This window comes from Littorina saxatilis, linkage group LG15 (assembly GCF_037325665.1).
Source record: "Littorina saxatilis isolate snail1 linkage group LG15, US_GU_Lsax_2.0, whole genome shotgun sequence".
Taxonomy (NCBI): Eukaryota; Metazoa; Mollusca; class Gastropoda; order Littorinimorpha; family Littorinidae; genus Littorina; species Littorina saxatilis.
Genome location: NC_090259.1, coordinates 47,245,732 through 47,271,983, shown reverse-complemented (window position 1 = coordinate 47,271,983; position 26,252 = coordinate 47,245,732). Strand labels below are relative to the sequence as shown.

At 43.3% G+C, this 26,252-nt stretch overlaps 1 protein-coding gene across 1 annotated transcript in view; it reads left to right on the top strand.

Annotated features, from left to right (window-relative positions):
• Positions 1-24,652, top strand: part of LOC138949527 (DNA (cytosine-5)-methyltransferase 1-like) — a 350,084-nt gene extending 325,432 nt beyond the window's left edge. The window contains exons 24-33 of the mRNA XM_070321369.1: positions 3,188-3,314; positions 5,169-5,320; positions 9,747-9,878; positions 11,692-11,894; positions 14,034-14,145; positions 15,963-16,109; positions 16,804-16,970; positions 18,590-18,830; positions 19,379-19,495; positions 20,298-24,652. Coding sequence (XP_070177470.1) covers positions 3,188-3,314; positions 5,169-5,320; positions 9,747-9,878; positions 11,692-11,894; positions 14,034-14,145; positions 15,963-16,109; positions 16,804-16,970; positions 18,590-18,830; positions 19,379-19,495; positions 20,298-20,669 — 1,770 coding nt within the window. The 3' untranslated portion in view covers positions 20,670-24,652. The remainder of the gene's footprint in view (positions 1-3,187; positions 3,315-5,168; positions 5,321-9,746; positions 9,879-11,691; positions 11,895-14,033; positions 14,146-15,962; positions 16,110-16,803; positions 16,971-18,589; positions 18,831-19,378; positions 19,496-20,297) is intronic.
• The last annotated feature ends 1,600 nt before the right edge of the window (positions 24,653-26,252 follow it).

Sequence of the window (26,252 nt, the reverse complement as noted above, 5' to 3'; positions counted from 1 at the left end):
AGTAACAGAAGAAAATTTCCCAAAACGGTTTGAAAACGAAAGATGGCGCTGACGAACATATCCAAGGGGAAATCACACCAATTTTAAAACAAGGGAAAGAATTTATGACAAGCCAAATACACAAAACGATTACCTCCCTTTGACCACACATGAAACTGAAACTAGTGGTAAACTTGACTTTTGAAGTAAATAAAAAGTAATTTATGGCCTGAAAAAGTACAAGGTTACACGAATATAACATATTTATATGTTTTTGGAATCAGAAAATGATGAAAAATAAGATAAACGTAAATTTGGATCGTTAAAAAAAATTCTTTTTTTTACAATTTTCAAATTTTTAATGACCAAAGTCATTAATTAATTTTTAAGCCACCAAGCTGAAATGCAATACCGAAGTCCGGCCTTCATCGAAGATTGCTGGGCCAAAATTTCAATCAATTTGATTGAAAAATGAGGGTGTGACAGTGCCGCCTCAACTTTTACAAAAAGTTGGATATGACGTCATCAAATGTATTTATCAAAAAAAAGAAAAAAACGTCCGGGGATATCATTCCCAGGAACTCTCATGTCAAATTTCATAAAGATCGGTCCAGTAGTTTGGTGTGAATCGCTCTACACACACACACAGACAGACAGACAGACACACACACACACACACACACACACACACACACACACACACACACACATACACACACACACACACCACAACCCTCGTCTCGATTCCCCCTCTACGTTAAAACATTTAGTCAAAACTTGACTAAATGTAAAAAGACGTAAAGTCTACCTTGGTTAGATGGGTTTCCACTCTGGTAAGACAGGCTTACAAGTGGTGGCAAAAAAAAGGGGGGGGGGGGGTGGAGGGGCAGTCAGTCCTTCCTCTATGGTCAGCTCGGACTCACGAAGTCAGGGCATGGGCCTCTTCCTTGGCTGTGTTAAACTCTGGAAGACTTGACGAAGTTTTGAATGCAGCCTACTGGACATCAGAAGATGTCTTTCTAAATTTCTACCTGCGCGCGGGATGTAACAAGTACCCGACAGGACGGAACTTATGGTCTGCCAGCTATGGTAGCTGCAGGCCAGATACTTACAAGATGTTAACTGTGAGTAAATTTCCCACCACCTTAAAGGCATACTAACGCACTCCCGTGTTTACAAAGTGTAGTTTGCCCACAATCGATGTCAAACGCACCATAAGACCATATAATGACGATACGTCACCATGCGCGGACCATAATACATGCATTACAGCTTGTTCTAGCCTCTGAAAAAGTGAGGATGTCAACAAAGCCGCGGTGTTCTCTCCCTTGCATCAACGTTACATGTGTTGCCAAATCTATAAATAGGACAATCCAGATCAAAATGAAAATTCAAATATCTCAACATTTAAGGGGTCCTAGACCACAATATTTTGCAGGGAACTTAATTTAGTCTGTCTCCAGCTGTTGGTAAAGCAATTAGCGTGTATAGTCATCGAGTACATATAATAATAATAATAATAATGCAAACTTTTATAGCGCTATTCTAGAAAAATGTCTACTCTTAGCGCTTTACAATACATACATCGACCAAGCATACTATACACGCACAGGCAAAGAAACCGACCAAACATAACCAACAAACTATACATGCACAGGCAAAGAAAACGACCAAACATACAATACACGCACAGGCAAAGATAACGACCAAACATAAACAAACATACTATGACCAATCATAACCAACATACTATACGCGCGCAGGCAAAGAGAACAATCAGCACATGTAATAATTACTGACAACTAATGATGCAGGCATACAATGACAATCCAATACACAGCCTAGGCACAAGAACCACATAAGGCTACTGTATAAAAACGTGTCAACAATACTATTTACACACACACAAACAGTGCTGACACAAAGCGCAGAAATATATATACACGTTATTTTAGGCACTAGGTAGGGGGTGAGGTGGGGTGGGATGGGGTGGGTGGGGAGATGCTGGAGGGAAAATCACTTGCGCTGAAAGAGGTGTGTTTTGAGATTTGTCTTGAATGTAGTGAGAGAATCTGTGTGTCTGAGAGGCAGAGGTAATCTATTCCAGGTCACAGGGGCTTGATAGGCGAAGGACCTCTCGCCACATGTCTTTGTTTGCACTGTGGGGAGTCGGAAGAGTCGAGTGTCGGCGGCGGAGCGAAGCTGACGAGAGGGGGTGTAGAGATTGAGGAGTTCTGAGAAGTATTCTGGGGCAGAACCAGAAACGACGGCAAAAGAAAGAGAGGAGAGTTTGTATTCGATCCTTTTAGTGATAGGCAGCCAGTGTAGAGAGTGAAGAAGGGGTGTGGCGTGTTCATACTTGGAAGATTTGAAGACCAGGCGGGCAGCGTTATTTTGGATCCTTTGATTTATGGCTTTAATTAGCAATCTGCTATCTATGTGAGTTGTGTAAGAATATGTAATTTAATCGGAAGTTTTATAAATAAACTTACATTTAATTAATATACTTACCAACTCACATATTGAATTCCCTCCCAGCCTGCCCCGCAAATTGTATAAAGGGGTATATGTTTCAGGACGGAATGAGTGTCATCGGTATACATCCTGCGCATGCGCGGTACACCGGTAGGGGAGATAACCACTACAGACCATGCCTTATATGGCGTGTAGTTTTTGTTTTAGAGTTATCTCCCCATGTTACCATGTAAGAGTGCTTCAATGTCTTAGCAACCAAACGAAGTTATTGCTATCTATGTGAGTTGGTAAGTATATTAATTAAATGTAAGTTTATTTATAAAACTTCCGATTTCTACAGACAATATTGCTCAGTGTTGTACCCAGACACAGGGGACAATAGGTCAGTTGGATCTGGATTCAAATTATGGTCATGTGTGTTGTTCACCTAGTCTCTTTTTCTGGCTGATGATTGCATACACTGACATGAAACAAAGAAAGATGCATACATGGAAACTTTCCTGTCAAGAGTATTCAGGAACACTTATTTCCTGACTAGATAGATTTCTCGATTCTTTGAAACCTCTATGAAAGGGGAATAGTGGACATTTGGGACCTCTGAATTCCTAGCCTTTTTTTCTCTCCTGATTTTAAAGATTCTCTGGTTTCATGTCTGTACTTGTTTAAAAACATGTTCATTTGCAACATGACGTGTCATACTTGTTCTTTTCATAATGTTTATGTTGTCTCTCAGGGCAAGGGAAAAGGCAAGGGGAAGGGCAAAGGGAAATCCAGCAAAGCGGAACAGCAAGAGGAGGGAATGGAACAGAAGGTTCCGGTTCATCGCCTGCGAACACTTGATGTATTTGCTGGATGTGGTGGTAAGTAATGGTTCGAATTTTTTCCTTGGCTGAATAATTTGTTTTATGACAAAGGGAAAGGGTAACAGAACAATCATCTTGATAGGCAAGGCCAGTTAAACAGAGTGCAGGAAGCACAACAATCATCTTGATAGGCAAGGCCAGTTAAACAGAGTGCAGGAAGCACAACAATCATCTTTATAGGCAAGGCCAGTTAAACAGAGTGCAGGAAGCACAACAATCATCTTGATAGGCAAGGCCAGTTAAACAGAGTGCAGGAAGCACAACAATCATCTTTATAGGCAAGGCCAGTTAAACAGAGTGCAGGAAGCACAACAATCATCTTGATAGGCAAGGCCAGTTAAACAGAGTACAGGAAGCACAACAATCATCTTTATAGGCAAGGCCAGTTAAACAGAGTGCAGGAAGCACAACAATCATCTTTATAGGCAAGGCCAGTTAAACAGAGTGCAGGAAGTTTAGAGTGAACTTATTAGCCCTATAAAAACTGCTATGGGTAGGCAAAGGTCCCCAAGAGCATACAAGGAGACAACAGCAGCCAGACCAAACTGTTCAATTGACATGTGTAGCTGGCCACGTAGAAGAAAGTTGAGCTACTATGAATAGCCCGCACTCTTCGTCGGCAGACAACTCTGCAGAGGCTGCTGCAGTGATGTTCCTAGGACTGGAGGGCAACAGGACAAAATGTCCTGAATCAAAAAACTAATAGGACATCATGTCCTGACTACAAAAAACAATAGGACATTCAGATCAAGCGAACCAATCACCTTTTTAGATGACTGAGAATATATGAATAAAGGCAAATAAAAACTGAACAGTTCCAAATTTATTTTAATATTTTAAATGCAACAGTGTTCAGTAGGGTTACTTTCACACACACAGACACATGCTTCAGAATGTCATGTGATCTTTCACACACACTCACACACTCACACACACACACACACACACACACACACACACACACACACACACACACACACACACACACACACAGCCTTTTTGTGATTGTCTGTTCGTACATGGTCTGCCATTGCGGATTTGCGAATGTTGCTGCAACCAACGGTGAACGAGTTTGAGGCAACGCCATCCTCCTGACAGATGGTGCAGAACATCAGTTCTTTTTCTTTGCTGTAGCTGAGCCAAGGGAACATAGAAAACCAGATCTGCACAAACTTTCTGGTCGCCCCTACTTTCGTTTCTTGCGTTTCTTCCTGCGTCTCTTCCTGAGGTTGTAGATCTATTGGCTCACCTTCTGAGGCTTCAGTCTTCGACGGGGCCGAAGGCCCTGCAACTTGACTGTCCGTGTCGTCCTTTTTTTTTTTAACAAAGCCACTCAAAAGTGCCTGCCCTTTTCCCACGCAAACCTTTTTCTTCGGCGGCATCTTTGCAGAACCATGCTGTGGCGGCGGAAGTAAAGTGTCGCTGTCAAAAGTAGCGAGAGTTGTAGCTCTTGTAATATTGTTCGGTCGAGAGTTCAGTCCCTTCTGTTATTGTTCGACCGAGAGTGAAAATTGAAGTTCAAGTAGGCCCCGATTCGAACTCGTTTTAACGGGGTTTGATACTTCAGTTTGTACAGATTCTTCTTGCAGTGACCGCTCTAGACGTAATACTATCGGACAATGACCGCTGACTTCGCGATCGGATCGGACATTTGACGGGACAGAGGTGTTTGCAATCGGTCATTTTACAACCTAAATCGGTCTATGACCGATGACCGACGCCTCGGAACATCACTGCTGCTGTAAAGGGAGACTACTGCGTGACCCTGTCACACCAGGTAAGTTGAACAAAGTGTTTTACCTAGTGCTCTCTTTGCGTGCATCAATCTGACTTGTGTGTGTTTTATTCCAGGTTTATCGGAGGGTTTCCACGAGGCGGGGATGGCAGAGTCTCGCTGGGCGATAGAGAAAGAGGAGCCGGCGGCTCAGGCCTTCAGGCTCAACAACCCGGGCTGTACTGTCTTCACTGACGACTGCAACCTGCTGCTCCACAAAGTCATGGACGTAGGAATACACTTTGTGTTTTTGTTGATTGTAAAACTGAGCTTGAAGATAAGACCTCTCTCTGTCTGTCTCTATCTCTCTCTCTCTATCTCTCTGTCTCTCTCTCTCTCTCTATCTCTCTGTCTCTATCTCTCTCTCTCTCTCTCTCTCTGTCTCTCTCTCTCTCTCTGTCTTTGTCTGTCTCTGTCTCTTTCTCTCTGTCTCTCTCTCTGTCTCTCACTCTCTCTCTCTCTCTTTCTGTCTGTCTCTATCTGTCTTTGTCTGTCTGTCTCTATCTCTCTCTCTCTCTGTCTGCCTTTGTCTGACTGTCTCTATCTCTGTCTCTCTCTCTCTATCTCTATCTTTCTATCTCTCTATCTATCTCTCTCTATCTCTCTCTCTCTCTCTCTCTCTCTCTCTTTCCCTGTTTGTCTGTCTCTCTCTGTGCCTGGCACGACAACAACAAAAACCGTTCCTCTGTCATCACAAGCCTCCCACTCCGGCCCCTGCCCACATCCACAAGCCCAAAACAGTTAAGGTAGTCTGTGTGTAAACACATTTCCAAAGCTTGAGACAAACTATTATTAAATTACATATCTTATCCCAATTCACATATAGCAATTTACATATAGCTATTTCGGCTACGCTAAGGCAGTTGGGTCACAACATTTACCTCAGCGGTGTTATCGCTAGTGTCCTGAAAGGTGCGTCGATAGGTTTTGCTAGAATCAGAGCCCCAGTTCCTGCTTGGGATCTCTTCCTTATTCTAGAATTCTTAAGATCGCAAGATTTTGAACCGTTGCAATCAGCAAGCTTAGTTAATCTTACCCGTAAGACACTTTTGCTTGTTCTTTTGGCCACTGCAAGAAGAGGCAGTGAAATTCATGCCCTCTCAGGCTTAGCTAGAGACATAGCTTTTGAAAAAGATGGCTCTATTTCTTTACATTTTAGGCCGGATTTTCTAGCCAAAAACCAGAAGCCTGATCAAATTTCCCCCATAATCAGAATTCTTCCTCTTAACAAAATTCTGGCGCCAGGAGACCCCGATATGTCTAACTGCCCAGTTCGAGCTCTTAGCAGTTATCTGTCCCGCACGGCTCCTATCAGAGCTAAACAGCAGAAGCTTCTTTTCTTATCTCTGAACACAGCTAGAGACAAAGACATATCTAAGGTAACTCTTGCTAAATGGGTCTCAACGCTGATCAAACAGCTAGAGACAAAGACATATCTAAGGTAACTCTTGCTAAATGGGTCTCAACGCTGATCAAACAGCTAGAGACAAAGACATATCTAAGGTAACTCTTGCTAAATGGGTCTCAACGCTGATCAAACAGCTAGAGACAAAGACATATCTAAGGTAACTCTTGCTAAATGGGTCTCAACGCTGATCAAACTGCTAGAGACAAAGACATATCTAAGGTAACTCTTGCTAAATGGGTCTCAACGCTGATCAAACAGCTAGAGACAAAGACATATCTAAGGTAACTCTTGCTAAATGGGTCTCAACGCTGATCAAACAGCTAGAGACAAAGACATATCTAAGGTAACTCTTGCTAAATGGGTCTCAACGCTGATCAAACAGCTAGAGACAAAGACATATCTAAGGTAACTCTTGCTAAATGGGTCTCAACGCTGATCAAACAGCTAGAGACAAAGACATATCTAAGGTAACTCTTGCTAAATGGGTCTCAACGCTGATCAAACTGCTAGAGACAAAGACATATCTAAGGTAACTCTTGCTAAATGGGTCTCAACGCTGATCAAACAGCTAGAGACAAAGACATATCTAAGGTAACTCTTGCTAAATGGGTCTCAACGCTGATCAAACAGCTAGAGACAAAGACATATCTAAGGTAACTCTTGCTAAATGGGTCTCTACGCTGATCAAACAGCTAGAGACAAAGACATATCTAAGGTAACTCTTGCTAAATGGGTCTCTACGCTGATCAAACAGCTAGAGACAAAGACATATCTAAGGTAACTCTTGCTAAATGGGTCTCTACGCTGATCAAACAGCTAGAGACAAAGACATATCTAAGGTAACTCTTGCTAAATGGGTCTCTACGCTGATCAAACAGCTAGAGACAAAGACATATCTAAGGTAACTCTTGCTAAATGGGTCTCAACGCTGATCAAACAGCTAGAGACAAAGACATATCTAAGGTAACTCTTGCTAAATGGGTCTCAACGCTGATCAAACAGCTAGAGACAAAGACATATCTAAGGTAACTCTTGCTAAATGGGTCTCTACGCTGATCAAACAGCTAGAGACAAAGACATATCTAAGGTAACTCTTGCTAAATGGGTCTCTACGCTGATCAAACAGCTAGAGACAAAGACATATCTAAGGTAACTCTTGCTAAATGGGTCTCTACGCTGATCAAACAGCTAGAGACAAAGACATATCTAATGTAACTCTTGCTAAATGGGTCTCTACGCTGATCAAACAGCTAGAGACAAAGACATATCTAAGGTAACTCTTGCTAAATGGGTCTCTACGCTGATCAAACAGCTAGAGACAAAGACATATCTAAGGTAACTCTTGCTAAATGGGTCTCTACGCTGATCAAACAGCTAGAGACAAAGACATATCTAAGGTAACTCTTGCTAAATGGGTCTCTACGCTGATCAAACAGCTAGAGACAAAGACATATCTAAGGTAACTCTTGCTAAATGGGTCTCTACGCTGATCAAACAGCTAGAGACAAAGACATATCTAAGGTAACTCTTGCTAAATGGGTCTCTACGCTGATCAAACAGCTAGAGACAAAGACATATCTAAGGTAACTCTTGCTAAATGGGTCTCTACGCTGATCAAACAGCTAGAGACAAAGACATATCTAAGGTAACTCTTGCTAAATGGGTCTCTACGCTGATCAAACAGCTAGAGACAAAGACATATCTAAGGTAACTCTTGCTAAATGGGTCTCTACGCTGATCAAACAGCTAGAGACAAAGACATATCTAAGGTAACTCTTGCTAAATGGGTCTCTACGCTGATCAAACAGCTAGAGACAAAGACATATCTAAGGTAACTCTTGCTAAATGGGTCTCTACGCTGATCAAACAGCTAGAGACAAAGACATATCTAAGGTAACTCTTGCTAAATGGGTCTCAACGCTGATCAAACAGCTAGAGACAAAGACATATCTAAGGTAACTCTTGCTAAATGGGTCTCTACGCTGATCAAACAGCTAGAGACAAAGACATATCTAAGGTAACTCTTGCTAAATGGGTCTCTACGCTGATCAAACAGGCGTATGAGTGGTGGCACAAAAAGAAAGGGGGGGGGGGGCAGTCAGTTCTCCCTCTAACGTCGGCAAGCACGCATGAGGCAAGATCCTGGGCATCCTCCTTAGCTGCGCTAAGGTCAGGTAGATTATCTGAAGTCCCCCATTCTGCCTACTGGAGATCGGAGGATGTTTTCATCAACTATTACCTGCGCGACATTTCCAGTGCGCGACAGGACGGTACCAAGGCGCTACCAGCGATGGTAGCAGCAGGGCAATTGTTGCCTAGCTCATAGGTGAGCACCCCACCACCTTAATTAGCAATCTGCTATATGTGAATTGGGATAAGATATGTAATTTAATCGAAAATTTTTGAGACTAAATTTTCATTTGATTAATATACTTACCCAATTCACATAGTAAAGTCCCTCCCGCCTACCCCGCTTTGGAGTCCCTAAAAATAAAAGGGCGCTTCAAGCGAATGAATAAGATGGCGGCGAGAACACGCATGCGCAATGCATGTTGGGAGGTAACCTTGACCTGGCGTTGTCATGTGACCGTCAAGGCTGTTCTATTTTTAGGGTTACTTCCCCCCCTACCAGGGTGGAGCGTAGTTTTCAGCGTTCTAGCACTAAACTGAAGTAAATTGCTATATGTGAATTGGGTAAGTATATTAATCAAATGAAAATGTATTCTTAAAATTTTCGATTCAAACCAATTTGATAAGGCCAAAAAAAAAATAGGTGTGGTTACGGTAACATAGCCCCAAAAAATAGGGTAGGAAGGTAGGCAATCACTTTTTTTTTTTTTTACTTTTTTTTTCTAATGTGTACAAATTAAACCTACTTGACAGGGAAATAAGTGTGCGACTCGGGCGCTTTCGCTTTCATTGCGTTTTCTGCACTCGTTTACTTGTTTTTTGGTGTTGTTTTTTGACAAATGTAATAAAAAGTTATAGGGTCGGCCCCTAAAAATAGGGTAGGTCAGGTTACCGTAACCACACCTATTTTTTTTTTTAGGCCTAAGTAGGCAAATTACAAAAGTTGCTAGCAACAGAAATGAACAACTGTACAGTTGCAATGTGGAAACAATTACTTTTGAAGTTTATAGATTGACCACTTCCCCGACGGACGAGTGATTTGTGAATTTCAATCTCCCCAGAAAAATGTCTGGACGTGCCTTTCATTATCTGATTTCCTTGTCGGCTGTTCTCGCAGGGGGAGACAACGGACGACCTTGGGCAGAAGCTGCCGCTAAAGGGGGATGTGGAGTTGCTGTGTGGTGGTCCCCCCTGCCAGGGCTTCTCCGGCATGAACCGCTTCAACTGCCGAGAGTACTCCAAGTTCAAGGTCAGCCTGTCTATCTTTTTTTATTTTTATTTTTATTTTTTTAACTCAATGATTTAAGATATTCACAATAAAGAGACCAAAAAGCAATGTACTCACGTTTAAATGACGAACACGGAACGAATAACAGCGACGTTTCGACCTAAGGGTCGCTGTTATTCGTTCCGTGTTCGTCATTTTAACGTGAGTACATTGCTTTTTGGTCTCTTTATTGTTCCCTCTCACGTGCAGTCGCCATTGTTTAAGATATTCACAATAGACAATTTTGAGAAATAACTCGGTTGGGGTTGTATGGGTTGTGAGAGAGTGAATACTCTTGCTTTCAGTGAGGCAAACTTTCCCATGTGACATTATAGGCCAGCCTGACTGGTGAGGGGTGCGTCTGAATAAGGTGGACACGGAGCACGTGTGGAAAGTTTGCCTTACTAACAGCAAGAGTGTTCACTCTTCCACACCTCACACAAACCCGACAGAGTTATTTCCACATTTTGTCTATGTGCCTCAAAACAGGACTGGAATGTCACATTTTGGTCAAAAATACAAATAACGAATAATACAGCATGACTTCCCTTCTTTGTCTCTGTTAATCTAGGGAGAAAATATCCAGCGATATTTCTCCGTAGGCCTAAAGTTCGGCCATGACCTAGGCAAAATAACTTGCGCAGCCGCAGAAACAAGAAAATGGAAATCTTATGAAGCCGTCATCAACACGAACACAATGATTGCAGAAGCAAACTCTGTACCTACACGACCGAGACACAAGACTGATTATTTCACAGCTGCAAAGGGTAAGCTTACTCACGTCAGGTCTTCACTGACAAGCTAGGAACAGGCGGAAAATTCCAAACAAAAGTAAATGACGTCAAAGTCTCTTTCGCTTTGCGTGTAACTTTGTCATGACGTCTTTTTGTGACGAAAGTATACGCGACAATTTGTTCGCTTCCGGTGTCATTTTAGACTGAAAAGCAACTCAAAAGAAGGAGCTAAGCCTCTGTCTTGAAACAGCTGAAACACTCTTTTGGATTGCCGTTTCAATGTTAACCAAAAAGTTAAAGAAAAAAACAAGGTTCAGTTGCGAACTGACAGCGGATTGAGCATTTATTCCTGTTGATGAAGGTATGATTGAAGCTTTATTCTCTCCGTCAACCAACAAGACTAGATTTGTAGCAGACGAAAAACAAAGTGTGCGTTTTTCCTGTCTTGTGAAGGCGATTATGTCGTTATAAGTTATCTGTACGTTGTAATGACATTTCAAAACAAAATTTAGCTTTGATGCGTCACGGGATAATAAGCTTGTACGTTTTTATCCATGGAATTGTTTTTTTTTCGTCTCGGCAGGGTGAATGAATTCATTATGTCTTTTCCGGAACTGGACAAAACTGGCCTTGCCAAGACTGAAACAAAATATAGTTCTACAACTTCTAGGCTTGGGTTGATTGCCCATGGTGAATTTCCAATGATTTGTTGCCACATCCCATGACAAATTCTCTTTACTTTGGTCATGCCATATATACGTTACAGTTCCGTCCATCCATGGTATCGCGTGATATTTTGTCTCGACGGGGTGAAAGAATATAATGACGTCACTCTCGGCAGAGCCTCGAGTGACGTCATCATATTCATTGACCCAGTCTCGACAAAATATCAGGCGATACCATGGATGGACGGAGCTGTAACTTATACATATATGCACAAAATTCAAAGCGTCAGAATTTCCCGCTATCCTTTTTAACTTTCTGAGCTTGTTTTTAATCCAAATATAACAATGTATTTTTGGAATTTGACACCTATTTTGTTAACTGGTATGTGTCTACAGAACTCCCTGATCTCGTCCTACCTGAGTTACTGCGACTACTACCGGCCGCGATTCTTTTTGCTGGAGAACGTGCGCAACTTCGTGTCGTTCAAACGCAGCATGGTGCTCAAGCTGGCTCTGCGCTGTCTGGTGCGCATGGGCTACCAGTGTACCTTCGGCGTCCTGCAGGCTGGCAGTTATGGGGTCGCGCAGACAAGGCGCAGGTGAGTCGAAGACGGCTGGGTTGTTGTTGGGATGGGGGGGGACAAAGGCAGTTTGATTTTGAATGGGCTACCAGGGTACCTTCAGCGTCCTACAGGCAGGAAGTTCTGGAGTCGCTCAGACACGGCGCAGGTAAGTAAAAGACGGCTCGGGGGGGGGGGGGGGGGGGGGGGATTTTGATCTTAGCCACGTGATGTATGGGCTACCAGTGTACCTTCAGCGTCCTACAGGCTGGCAGTTATAGGGTCGCTCGGACACGGCGCAGGTAAGTGAAAGACAGCTGAGTTTGTTTTTTGGAAGGGGTGGGTTGGGGGCACATAGGCAATGTGAATTTGAAGTCAGCCGTGTGATGTCTGGTCTGTATGGGCTACCAGTCTACCTTCAGCGTCCTGCAGGCTGGCAGTTATGGTGTCGCTTGGGGGGGGGGGGGGGGGGGGGGTTAAAGTCTGACATGTGATGTCTCTTTCCATGGTTCCATGGGCTAGCAGCATTGTGGCAGTTATAGAGTCGCTTTGACACGTCTCAGGTAAGATTTAGAGGGCTTGGGAGGGTGGAGACATTGGCAATGTCCTTCCTCTGCGTTCATGGGCTTAAACTCCCATGTACACATGTTTTTTGCACAAGTGTGTTTTTACGTGTATGACCGTTTTTACCCTGCCATTAAGGCAGCCATACGGCGCTTTTTGGGGGGAAGCAATGTCCACAGTGGTTTACCCGGCTTCAATTTGTCCCCCGATGTCAGGAATAAATTCTTGTTCTTGGTTGTTGATTCAATGTTTGAATGATGTTGGTTGTTGATTCAATGTTTGAATGATGTTGGTTGTCACACCTTCCCAGCACTGAGAATTCGGTTATCTAGAGCAGCCATCTATAAATAGCCCAGCCAGCTGCACACAGCGAGCCAGCCAGTCAGCTGAGGGTCAGTGCCAGCAACAAACTGGCCTGTCTGACCGTAGCTGTAATACTCTTACTTACAACTTTATTTAATGATAGCTGAGCCGTTTGTTGCATTTTTTTCTTGAAATTTGACACATGACCAGATCGATTTCTGCAGATACCACTCAATGCAATTGTAATCCCATTTGAATTTGGTAAGAAGTATTTATCAGTACTAAATGATTGAGGTGCTTTGGTGTGTTTTGAAAGTGTTAGCACAGAAGTTTGTCATCATTGAAAAATAGCGTCAAACACACTTTTACTACAGACATGATACAGTTTTGTTTTAGATGCAACAAGCATGCTAAACACAGTACAGCAAGCAGAATGAATGAAGCAAGCCTTACCTTTGCACCAGAAAGTAGAATGAATAACTGCTAATCCAATACACCTGCTCTCCATTGTATTGTATACAACTTTCACAATTCATTTTGACGGCATCAAAATAAGCACACACAAAAACAACAAAATAAAACAGCACAGATACCAACACATTCACTTTCCTTTAGATAAGGCACATATTCATTCCAGTAGTGCTTGCTTTCCACAGAACAGAGAGCACAGTGAGTGGGAGTAGACACTCGTCTCAAAGTACTGACCAAACCCATGACCCCCCCCCCCCCCCCCCCCCCCCCCCCTTTTTCCCCACAGGCACGTCTTGCTTCCCTAGAACTGTTTATTGCAACCAGCAGCATAGCAACTCTGCCAACAGGTCTAAGTTCCAGCAAAGCTACAAGATTAGAGGGAACTGAGATATGGGGGCATTTGTTTTAACATCTGGAGTCCATTTCCTGCTTAGTGCCAAGGGGCCAGTTTCACTTGAAGCTGCCTACTATCAATTACAGTGGGGATAAACATCCCTGGCTGGACACACAGCAAGCTAATTGCCTGGCTGACAGACTGGTGCAAGATAGTGGGGCATTAGAATGAAGGGAATGTGTTGTAAATCTCCCAGAAACAGCACTCGCCAGAGATAGTGATATTCTGCTGGCCGCCATTTTGAATTTCCATTGTCCTGGTAACCAGTCAGTGCGGGCGCACTGGCAGGAACAACTGGGTCAGCTAGGCCGCGAACCGAATTCTGACCTGCACAGCGCGGCTGAGAAGGTGTGTTGTCGATTCAATGTTTGAATGATGTTGGTTGTTGATTCAATGTTTGAATGATGTTGGTTGTTGATTCAATGTTTGAATGATGTTGGTTGCAGAGCCATCATCCTGGCGGCAGCACCAGGTGAGAAGCTACCTGTGTTCCCGGAGCCCCTGCACACCTTCGCCCCCCGAGCCATGCAGACGTCCGTCGTGGTGGACGATAAAAGGGTCAGGCTTCTTCTGCATTCATGGTCTGAAACTCCCACGTACACTCGTGTTTTTGCACATGTGGATTTTTACGTGTATGACCGTTTTTACCCCGCCATTTAGGCAGCCATACTTCACTTTCGGAGGAAGCATGCTGGGTATTTTCGTGTTTCTATAACCCACCGAACTCTGACATGGATTACAGGGTCTTTTTCGTGCGCACTTGGTCTTGTGCTTGCATGTACACACGAAGGGGGATAAGGCACTAGCAGGTCTGCACACAAGTTGACCTGGGAGATTGGAAAAATGTCCACCTTAACCCACCAGGCGCGGCCGGGATTCGAACCCATGACCTTCCGCTTGAGAGGCTGGCGTCTTACAACTAGGCTATTGTGCCCGTCAAGGGTCAGGCTCAGCTGCAGGACATGTGTGTTTGTTGGTAGGAACGCAATACTAACAGATATGTTCCTCACACAAAACTGTCAACCGTTACATTTTCAGCATAGAATGCTACGTTTTAAGACATGTTGCTACGCTGTTACACCAAGCTTAGAATTGCTATACTCAAACAAATAATCACAAGCATGCAACAGTTTGCACTTTGTTGTGAGTCCTGGTATTCATTTGTGATTGTCACTCCCTGTAGCGGTCAGCATTTGTGATTGTCACTCCCTGTAGCGGTCAGATTGTCACTCCCTGTAGCGGTCAGCATTTGTGATTGTCACTCCCTGTAGCGGTCAGCATTTGTGATTGTCACTCCCTGTAGCGGTCAGATTGTCACTCCCTGTAGCGGTCAGATTGTCACTCCCTGTAGCGGTCAGATTGTCACTCCCTGTAGCTGTCAGATTGTCACTCCCTGTAGCTGTCAGATTGTCACTCCCTGTAGCGGTCAGATTCTCACTCCCTGTAGCGGTCAGCATTTGTGATTGTCACTCCCTGTAGCGGTCAGATTGTCACCCCCTGTAGCGGTCAGATTGTCACTCCCTGTAGCGGTCAGATTGTCAATCCCTGTAGCGGTCAGATTCTCACTCCCTGTAGCGGTCAGATTGTCACTCCCTGTAGCGGTCAGATTGTCACTCCCTGTAGCGGTCAGATTCTCACTCCCTGTAGCGGTCAGATTGTCACTCCCTGTAGCGGTCAGATTGTCACTCCCTGTAGCGGTCAGATTCTCACTCCCTGTAGCGGTCAGATTGTCACTCCCTGTAGAGGTCAGATTGTCACTCCCTGTAGCGGTCAGATTGTCACTCCCTGTAGCGGTCAGATTGTCACTCCCTGTAGTGGTCAGATTGTCACTCCCTGTAGCGGTCAGATTGTCACTCCCTGTAGCGGTCAGATTGTCACTCCCTGTAGCGGTCAGATTGTCACTCCCTGTAGCGGTCAGATTGTCACTCCCTGTAGCGGTCAGATTGTCACTCCCTGTAGAGGTCAGATTGTCACTCCCTGTAGCGGTCAGATTGTCACTCCCTGTAGAGGTCAGATTGTCACTCCCTGAAGCGGTCAGATTGTCACTCCCTGTAGAGGTCAGATTGTCACTCCCTGTAGAGGTCAGATTGTCACTCCCTGTAGCGGTCAGATTGTCACTCCCTGTAGCGGTCAGATTCTCACTCCCTGTAGCGGTCAGATTCTCACTCCCTGTAGCGGTCAGATTCTCACTCCCTGTAGCGGTCAGATTCTCACTCCCTGTAGCGGCCAGATTCTCACTCCCTGTAGCGGTCAGATTCTCACTCCCTGTAGCGGTCAGAACTTGTATCATAAAACATTGTTCAGACTGAAATGTAGCTCAACACTTTCACAAGCTGTGATGGAAAACTAACAAAATTCCTTGTCCTTGTTTCCAGTTCAACTGCATCTCACGTCTGGGGGCCGCACCATACCGCACCATCACTGTGCAGGACGCCATGAGTGATCTGCCCGCCATCAAGAACGGGGCCAAGGTGGACGAGATGTCCTACAAGGGGGACGCGCAGACACACTTCCAGAGAATGGTACGTCCTACGTCTGTGTGTTGAAATGTGTGCTACACTTGTGTTCATGTGTGGTGTGCTTGTGTGTTGAAATGTAGAAAGGATGTGTGAGTTGTGTTGAGAATAAGATCTGTGGTGCAAGGGAACTTTTATGAAAGAGGGTGCTAGTTCAAGAAGAGCAATCACCATTCGGTAAACAATGGCAGTGACTTTCTTTCTGATCAAAGCAGAAGAACAATGTTTACTGCGCGTGAGAGCGAGAAGTAAAAAGACCTACAAAATACAGTACTCACGTGTCAACCAAGAGGACAACATTTTACAATAAACCAATGTTTCGACCCTGGGGTCTTCTTCAGGAGCATAAAAAACGAAACAAAGCAGGCGCAGTAAGAAGACAGACGATAGAACAGAAAGAAGAACTTCAGATGTCTTGACTCGCGTACCAAAACAGACAGAGGAACAACTGAGGCTATTGTAGAATGAGATTTATTAAGCCGAGTAGACGTTGAATTTGGATCTCTACATGGTCCCCTGAAGGCGGCATATGGCTGCCTAAATGGCGGGGTATAAACAGTCATACATGTAAAATCCCATTCGTGCAAAAAACAACAACACGAGTGTAAGTGGGAATTTCAGCCCATGAACGCAGAAGAAGAATAAGAAGATCTCTATATCAAGATGGCAAAAGTCATTTTGTTTTGTTTGTACTCGACAGATTCGCGGCAAGCAGCTCCAGCCGTTGCTGCGTGATCACATCTGCAAGGAGATGAGCCCTCTGGTGGCGGCTCGCATGAGTTACATCCCCCTGGCCCCCGGCTCGGACTGGCGCGATCTGCCCAACACCGTCGCCCGCCTGTCTGACGGAACCAAGACACAGAAACTGTGAGTTGGTCACTTTGTGTTGATGGGCAGTTGATGATGAAAGATTAACATTTGTGACCCTCCGCCACGGAATGAGTCGCATGTCACCTTTGCAGGATTTTCATATCTTTACATTTTCCTAAAGAATTGTTTATGCTCTATCTAGTGGTGAAAACTGTTTTAGAAAAGAACGAAAACTGTTTGAGTTATAAGCCTGTGACTTAGGTGACCCTCACACTGTTACCTGACACCCCCCGGACTTATATTAAGCCTAGCGCAGAACCGCGCGAGGTGACATGCGACTCATTTCGTGGTGGAGGGTCACATTTGTTTGTGATGACTGTCATGTTTGTTTTGTAATATATTTCTAAACATTCAAATCCTTCCTCAAAATAGTTAGTTCATAAATATTTTTCGATTTTGCGGTGCCAGAGATAAAACAAGTCGCGTAAGCCGAAAATACAATATTTAGTCAAGTAGCTGTCGAACTCACAGAATGAAACTGAACGCAATGCCATTTTTCAGCAAGACCGTATACTCGTAGCATCGTCAGTCCACCGCTCATGGCAAAGGCAGTGAAATTGACAAGAAGAGCGGGGTAGTAGTTGCGCTAAGAAGGATAGCACGCTTTTCTGTTCCTCTCTTTGTTTTAACTTTCTGAGCGTGTTTTTAATCCAAACATATCATATCTATATGTTTTTGGAATCAGGAACCGACAAGGAATAAGATGAAAGTGTTTTTAAATTGATTTGGACAATTTAATTTTGATAATAATTTTTATATATTTAATTTTCAGAGCTTGTTTTTAATCCGAATATAACATATTTATATGTTTTTGGAATCAGCAAATGATGGAGAATAAGATAAACGTAAATTTGGATCGTTTTATAAATTTTTATTTTTTTTTTACAATTTTCAGATTTTTAATGACCAAAGTCATTAATTAATTTTTAAGCCACCAAGCTGAAATGCAATACCGAAGTCCGGGCTTCGTCGAAGATTACTTGACCAAAATTTCAACCAATTTGGTTGAAAAATGAGGGCGTGACAGTGCCGCCTCAACTTTCACGAAAAGCCGGATATGACGTCATCAAAGACATTTATCAAAAAAAGGAAAAAAATGTTCGGGGATATCATACCCAGGAACTCTCATGTCAAATTTCATAAAGATCGGTCCAGTAGTTTGGTCTGAATCGCTCTACACGCACGCACGCACGCATGCACACACGCACGCACGCACGCACACACGCACACACATACACCACGACCCTCGTTTCGATTCCCCCTCGATGTTAAAATATTTAGTCAAAACTTGACTAAATATAAAAAAACAACCATCGGATAAGTTTTCCCCTGAAAGCGTTGTATGGCTGCCTAAATGATGCGATAAAAATGGTAATAATTTCAGCCCATGAACGAAACAGAATAAAATAAGTTTAATTTATCTGATATTAAAGTTTGTGTCTGTCAACTAGAAAGACCAATTGATTGATTGATTGATTGATTGAGTGATTGAGTGAGTGATTGAGTGAGTGATTGATTGAGTGATTGAGTGATTGATTGATTGATTGATGTACTTTTCAATGTTTTGTTTTGTCAAAAATGACATGTTCCATATACTAATCTTTTTTTCCTACCAGCATGTACTTGCACCACGACCAGCGTAACGGCAAGAGCAGCACGGGCAGCCTGCGGGGCGTGTGTAGCTGTGCCGAGGGCAGTGTGTGCGACCCCACCGACCGCCAGTTCAACACGCTGGTCCCCTGGTGTCTGCCGCACACCGGCAACCGCCACAACAACTGGGCTGGGCTCTACGGTCGGCTGGAGTGGGACGGTTTCTTCTCCACCACCGTCACCAACCCCGAGCCCATGGGCAAGCAGGTGAGTGGGGGTGGGGGTTGGTTGGGGTTTGTAGAAACAAAAAAGACAGTGGATGGAGGGGGTTGAGTTCATGATTAAAATTGGCCACCACTGTTTTCAGATTGACATTTTTTTTCTCCACTTTTTGGTTTAACTCTCAGAAAAAAGCGGTAGTATGAAAAGGGTTTATGGACACACATACACTGCAAACACGCACACAAAATTCAGTAACCCCTCCCCACCCACTGACTTCTGTATCATTGGCAAGCTCCATGACTTGAGTAAAAACAAAAATAAAACAAAATCAAAACCACAAAAAAAAGATATCGGTAAACCCTTGTTGAAAATGTACTTCAGCTCCTTCAAATTCTCTTTTGTCCTAGCAGAGGGTTTTGTCATCATTTCTTCTTCGTCCATGGGCTGAAACTCCCATGTTCACTCATGTGTTTGCACAAGTGGATTTTTATGTGTATTACAATTTTTACCCCGACGTTCAGGCAGCATACGCCTATTTCGGGGGACTGTGACCATTTATTGTGTGTACTAAGTGCTGTGTGGTTGTATTGCAGGGCCGAGTTCTTCACCCCGCGCAGCACCGGGTGGTCAGTGTACGTGAGTGTGCTCGCTCCCAGGGCTTCCCCGACACCTACCGCTTTTTTGGTTCCATCCTCGACAAGCACAGACAGGTGTGTAGTGTGTCCTGTGTGTGTGTGTACTATATGTGTGTGTACATGAGTGTGGTCACTCCCAGGGCTTCCCTGATACCTATCGCTTCTTCGGTTCCATCCTCGACAAACACAGATAGGTGTGTTGTGTGTGTGTATGGAAAAGTGTGTGTCCACTCCCTCTCGTTCGCACTTTTTAAACTTCCACTCCTGTGGCTGTGGCTGTGGCTGGCTGTGGCTGTGGCTGTGGCTGTGGCTGTGGCTGGCTGTGGCTGTGGCTGGCTGGCTGGCTGGCTGGCTGTGGCTGGCACGAATGCCACCTTCTTCTTTACCTCCCAGAGCTTCCCCTTTGGAGTTTTTCAATTCTCATCTCTGAATTCACACATACATTGTCTCATCCTCTCCCACTCTCACTCTCTCTTTCTCGGCATGACCATGGACAGACAACATCAAGACATGCAAAGAACGGAAAGAAGTATGAAAGAATGTGCCGAAAGACTAGGCGCAGACAGAAAACAAACATTTGACAAGAGACTTTGCAAAAAGTAACATGTCTGCAAGACCGCGCGCGACTTTGGGACTTTTCCTGGTGTGATCAGTCTTGTTGACATTCCACGCGATCTGGAAACCATGTCGCGAATTACCCACCTTGTGTTCTATCGATGAGCACTGTACATTTGTATCGATATTTCGAAATCGTTCCCTTTCTCCCCCATCCACCCCTTCGCAATGAACTGTACAAAGTTTAAGCGAATAAAACTTCAGACTCAGACTCTCTCTTTCTCTCTTTCTTGCCTTAACACCTCACCGTACATTTGTTTAGGTGGGCAACGCAGTCCCCCCACCCCTGGCCAAGAGCATCGGGCTGGAGCTGCGCAAGAGTCTGGTGTGGAAGGCTCTGCAGGACAAGGTTGAGGAGGGCTCGCCCAACAAGAAAGACAAACCCGCCACACCAGAGAAAGCCGTCAACAGCCTAGGAGCGACGGCCGTCACAGACAAACCCATCAAGACAGAGAAGGCTGATGGGAAAGAGGCGGCTTCTGGGACGGGGGAGGCCAAGGAGGGGGGTTCTGGGAAGGGGGAGCCGAAGGAAGAAGAGGATGCTGAGATGGAGGTGGACGATGGGAAGGAAACGAAGAAACGAGGGTCCAGCAAGCGTGTGTCGTCTGCTGAGCCTGGGTCATCCGGCCTCTGAGATTCTCGCTCGTTGTGTTTTTGAAGGCAGAGCATTGTCACCTGTTGCATTTGAAGGCAGAGCTTTGTCACCCGTTGCATTTGAAGGCAGAGCATTGTCACCCGTTGCATTTGAAGGCAGAGCATTGTCACCCGTTGCATTTGAAGGCAGTGCATTGTCACCCGTTGCATTTGAAGGCAGAGCATTGTCACCCGTTGCATTTGAAGGCAGAGCATTGTCACCCGTTGCATTTGAAGGCAGTGCATTGTCACCCGTTGCATTTGAAGGCAGAGCATTGTCACCCGTTGCATTTGAAGGCAGTGCATTGTCACCCGTTGCGTTTAAAGGCATTTTTTTGTCGCCCGTTGCATTTGACGACAGTGAGATCATCTTCCCCCCCCCCCCCCCCTTTTTTTTTTTAGGGGCAGCGTGTGTTCCCTTGACCTGGCCGAACAGAAGATTCCAGTGATCTAAGCTGTTCCACGTGACATGACGGAACAGAGGACTGCTGTAAGCTTAGCTCTTCCAGGTGACATGACGGAACAGAGGACTGCTGTAAGCTTAGCTCTTCCAGGTGACATGACGGAACAGAGGACTGCTGTAAGCTTAGCTCTTCCAGGTGACATGACGGAACAGAGGACTGCTGTAAGCTTAGCTCTTCCAGGTGACATGACGGAACAGAGGACTGCTGTAAGCTTAGCTCTTCCAGGTGACATGACGGAACAGAGGACTGCTGTAAGCTTAGCTCTTCCAGCTTGAGTGTGGCCTTGATTACACAGGGACTGTGTGTGACCAGAACATCTCAAGGTGCAGTCTTAAAATGGGGGAAGTCCTAAATCAAGGGGGGGAGGGGTTCCACTGTAAGCACAGTGGTACCTGTGATGAAAGGAAGTTACTTGGAGGAGATTAATATGTTCCTACGTTACACTGGCCTTTCATGAGATGGACTCTTTTGGTAAATTAATGGACAACAGCATAAAAATGTCTTCACAGTTGAACCCAGTTACCCCCTTCAAAAATGTGAGAAAACTCAACGCATAAACGATTACTTACAAAGTTGAAGTTTGTGTAGATTTCCATGATTGCAGTTTACAGGAACAGAGGGATATGTACAGGTCTCGAAGAGGAAGACTGAACAGAAAGTGTGAGTGTGCGATCAATTACCTGTTGTGTTCAGTTTGAGTGTGTTAGTATCACCATGCTTTGTTCACATCACCATGCTTTGTTCACATTTTGACATCACCATTAGTGTGTTCATTTCTCTGCTGTGGCGCCATTTGCATTGACTTATTTGAGTGTTTTTCTACCATTTGGTACTTCATTTTTGCATGCCTTTTTTTCTTTCTTTACTTTTATTTAAATTAAGTTTTGTTATCTTTAGACTGTGTTTGAACTTCAGATTTGAAACCCGTGTCAGAGTTTCACACTTATCTTTTCTGTTCCATGAACTTGTTTGATTGGAATTTTGTGTTGCCCTTCAGTCGTTGCAGCTAAGTTTGGCGTATTTTTAACTGGGTTTTTAAAGATCAGCTTGTGTAAATAAATGATATGTGTTAATAATTGTGTCAGGGATTTTGCAGGGTCGTAAAGATTTGCCCGACTTGAATGTTAGGTGATGATTACTTGCAAGCGACTTTGGCCTCGCAGTGAATAATATACGCTTTTTGAGAAACGTGTCAAATGTCATATCTTGGTCAAAAATACAAATAACAAATTGATTTGTTGCAGTATTGATCAAAATCACTTACAGAGTTCACAAATGTATGGAATGAATTGTTGCAGTATTGACCAAAATCACTTGCAGAGTTCACAAATGTATGGAATGAATTGTGTTTTGTGTGTGTCATATACGTAAATAGATTTTTCAGCATTGGCACTTATTGTAAATAAAGTAGTTCTGTCTTATTGAACGTTTTTAACCAAGAATTGTGTCTTGCTCACAAAGGTTGGATGTAACTGTAGATAAGTGTGCACTGGGCATGCGACTGGTATATACATATACAGCATTGCTATTTTTTTATTTTGGTGTTTAACGTCGTTTTCAACCACGATGGTTATATCGCGACGGGACAGCATTGCTATGATGCTGCCCTATAAACATGAGAATGTTTGCAGAGTGTAAACTATTGTTGAAAAACAGGGCGGTGATGTCAAAACGCGCTTACAGAAAAAAATAACATAAAAATATTGGGTAGCATCTACTGTATTTGGCAGCTCGCTTTCCGCAGTCAGAAAGTAGCCCACATTTCCATGGCGCTAACCTCACAGGACAATATCAGGCGCTAACCTCACAGGGCAATATCAAATCTCAAGCCTTTCTTAACTCATTTTGCTGCGCGTCGGAACTGGAATTCCGACACCTGTGTTTAGCGTTGGCTGCGTGCCGGCACTTGAGTTCCGACGGATATCACGAATTTTTAACGGTGTAAACGGTCCTGCTGACCAAGGGAAACAACCCCTGCAATGAACTTCTATCTGTCTACAGTGGTACCATTCACTGTAAACAGTTCCTTCCCTTAAATTGTTGGGATTAATAAAAATTTTGTTGACGGTGTGCGACCCACGTGTTTTGACTTTTCCAAGATGGCGGATCGTTCTGCTGAGACGTAGTAACTTGAAAAGAGTGCTAGAACGTGTTATTCAGTACGGTTCTGATCTTGACCTCAGTGATGATGATAGTGGAGATGATATTTTAGATTCTGGTGACGATTTTGTGCCAATGGACGATCATTTGGGTGATGATTCGGGCAATGCAAGTGTCGATCATGACATTGTGTATGATGAACCCATGACGTAGAAAGTTTTTTTGTTTTGCTTCAAATTGGATATTTTGCGTGGATATGAAGACAACAAAAGGTATGTACTTTCAAATGTTTCATATATTTTCTAAAAGAGTAAGTTTCAAACTTTGCAAAAACATAAGGTATGTAAGGTTATCTTGTGTTGTTGATTTTTAATATTTTTTTCAAAATGGCTCTAAATCGCGCGTTGGCAGGGAACACAGGGGAAATTTAGCTGCGCAGCGAATGAGTTAATTTACCCCCGCCCCCTTTTTTTATTTATTTTTTTAAATGTGAGCATGTTTGTGTGTCAGTTGCTATGATGCTGCCATAAACCGACTTTGCATGCTGTAAAGTATTGTTGAAAAACCTATATATGCATATTCATTTGATATTCTTAACTGATTAAACAACTACCTATATATGCATTTTCACTTCATATTTTTAACTGATTAAAAAGTAATGATATTCAAAGCACTTGGTGAAAAAATCACAGCAGGGTTGCATTAATTTTGTTAGAATCAAGTTACTGGTTTGTGTCGTTTTTGTTTTAAATATTGAATTGCAGCCTCTCAGAAGTTATATGTATTTCAGTGTGAATTTAAAAATCATTGAAATATACGATTTTGGAAATGACTGTCGGGCTTGTCTGGGTAGTAAAAGAGTGGGTACCCTTGACAAATATTGACATGTGATTCCTGTACACGTGTGTGACACACCCTTTGACTAGTGACTCTTTTGCTATCATGTCAATATTTGTTCCAGCGAAAGCAAGGGTATTCACTCTTTCACAAGCGATACAAACCCGACAGAGTTATTTCCAAAAATCGTCTGATGTGGATCGTGCAAGTACGCTATGCATTTGCTCATAGATTTTCTCTGTTGATTTTATTCCTTTAAATTGACTTATTTATTTGTTTATTACGTGTAATTTATTTGGTACAGTAATTTTGTTTGGTTTAGAACTACCAAGCATAAAACAAGTGTCATTCCAAGTTTTTCCTTGTAATCAGGGTTAACATCGTGGTTAGCACCAATAAAAAAAGTTCTGATTAAAATCCTCATCTTTTTATTCACTATTGAAAGTATATTGAAAGTCACAAGATCGATGTAGTTTGTTGATAAAGTTGCTTCTTTGGAGAACCAGCTCAGTTTTACAATGTTTTTATGACAGAATTTTACAAGAATATTTGTCAACAAATAAATGTATTTCAGTTCACTGTACTACTTGTCGTGTCCCTCATTTGATACTGAGACCAGGAAGAAAGTATCTGTAGTTATGTCACACACACCAAGTAATATTGAAGCTCATTTGATAATGAGACCAGGAAGAAAGTATCTGTAGTCATGTCACACACACACCAAGTAATATTGCAGCTCATTTGAGACCAGGAAGAAAGTATCTGTAGTCATGTCACATACACACCAAGTAATATTGCAGCTCATTTGAGACCAGGAAGAAAGTATCTGTAGTCATGTCACCCACACCAAGTAATATTGCAGCTCATTTGATACTGAGACCAGGAAGAAGGTATCTGTAGTCATGTCACACACACCAAGTAATATTACAGCTCATTTGATACTGAGACCAGGAAGAAGGTATCTGTAGTCATGTCACACACACGTCAAGTAATATTGCAGCTCATTTGATACTGAGACAAGGAAGAAAGTATCTAGTCTTGTCACACACACCAAGTAATATTGCAGCTCATTTGATACTGAGACCAGGAAGAAGGTATCTGTAGTCATGTCACACACACCAAGTAATATTACAGCTCATTTGATACTGAGACCAGGAAGAAGGTATCTAGTCATGTCACCCACACCAAGTAATATTGCAGCTCATTTGATACTGAGACCAGGAAGAAAGTATCTGTAGTCATGTCACCCACACCAAGTAATATTGCAGCTCATTTGATACTGAGACCAGGAAGAAAGTATCTGTAGTCATGTCACCCACACCAAGTAATATTGCAGCTCATTTGATACTGAGACCAGGAAGAAAGTATCTGTAGTCATGTCACCCACACTAAGTAATATTGCAGCTCATTTGATACTGAGACCAGGAAGAAAGTATCTAGTCTTGTCACACACACCAAGTAATATTGCAGCTCATTTGATACTGAGACCAGGAAGAAGGTATCTGTAGTCATGTCACCCACACCAAGTAATATTGCAGCTCATTTGATACTGAGACCAGGAAGAAGGTATCTGTAGTCATGTCACCCACACCAAGTAATATTGCAGCTCATTTGATACTGAGACCAGGAAGAAAGTATCTGTAGTCATGTCACCCACACCAAGTAATATTGCAGCTCATTTGATACTGAGACCAGGAAGAAGGTATCTGTAGTCATGTCACCCACACCAAGTAATATTGCAGCTCATTTGATACTGAGACCAGGAAGAAGGTATCTGTAGTCATGTCACCCACACACCAAGTAATATTGCAGCTCATTTGATACTGAGACCAGGAAGAAAGTATCTGTAGTCATGTCACCCACACCAAGTAATATTGTAGCTCATTTGATACGGAGACCAGGAAGAAGGTATATGTAGTCATGTCACCCACACCAAGTAATATTGCAGCTCATTTGATACTGAGACCAGGAAGAAGGTATCTGTAGTCATGTCACCCACACCAAGTAATATTGCAGTTCATTTGATACTGAGACCAGGAAGAAATTATCTGTAGTCATGTCACCCACACCAAGTATTATTGCAGTTCATTTGATACTGAGACCAGGAAGAAGGTATCTGTAGTCATGTCACACACACCAAGTAATATTGCAGCTCATTTGATACTGAGACCAGGAAGAAGGTA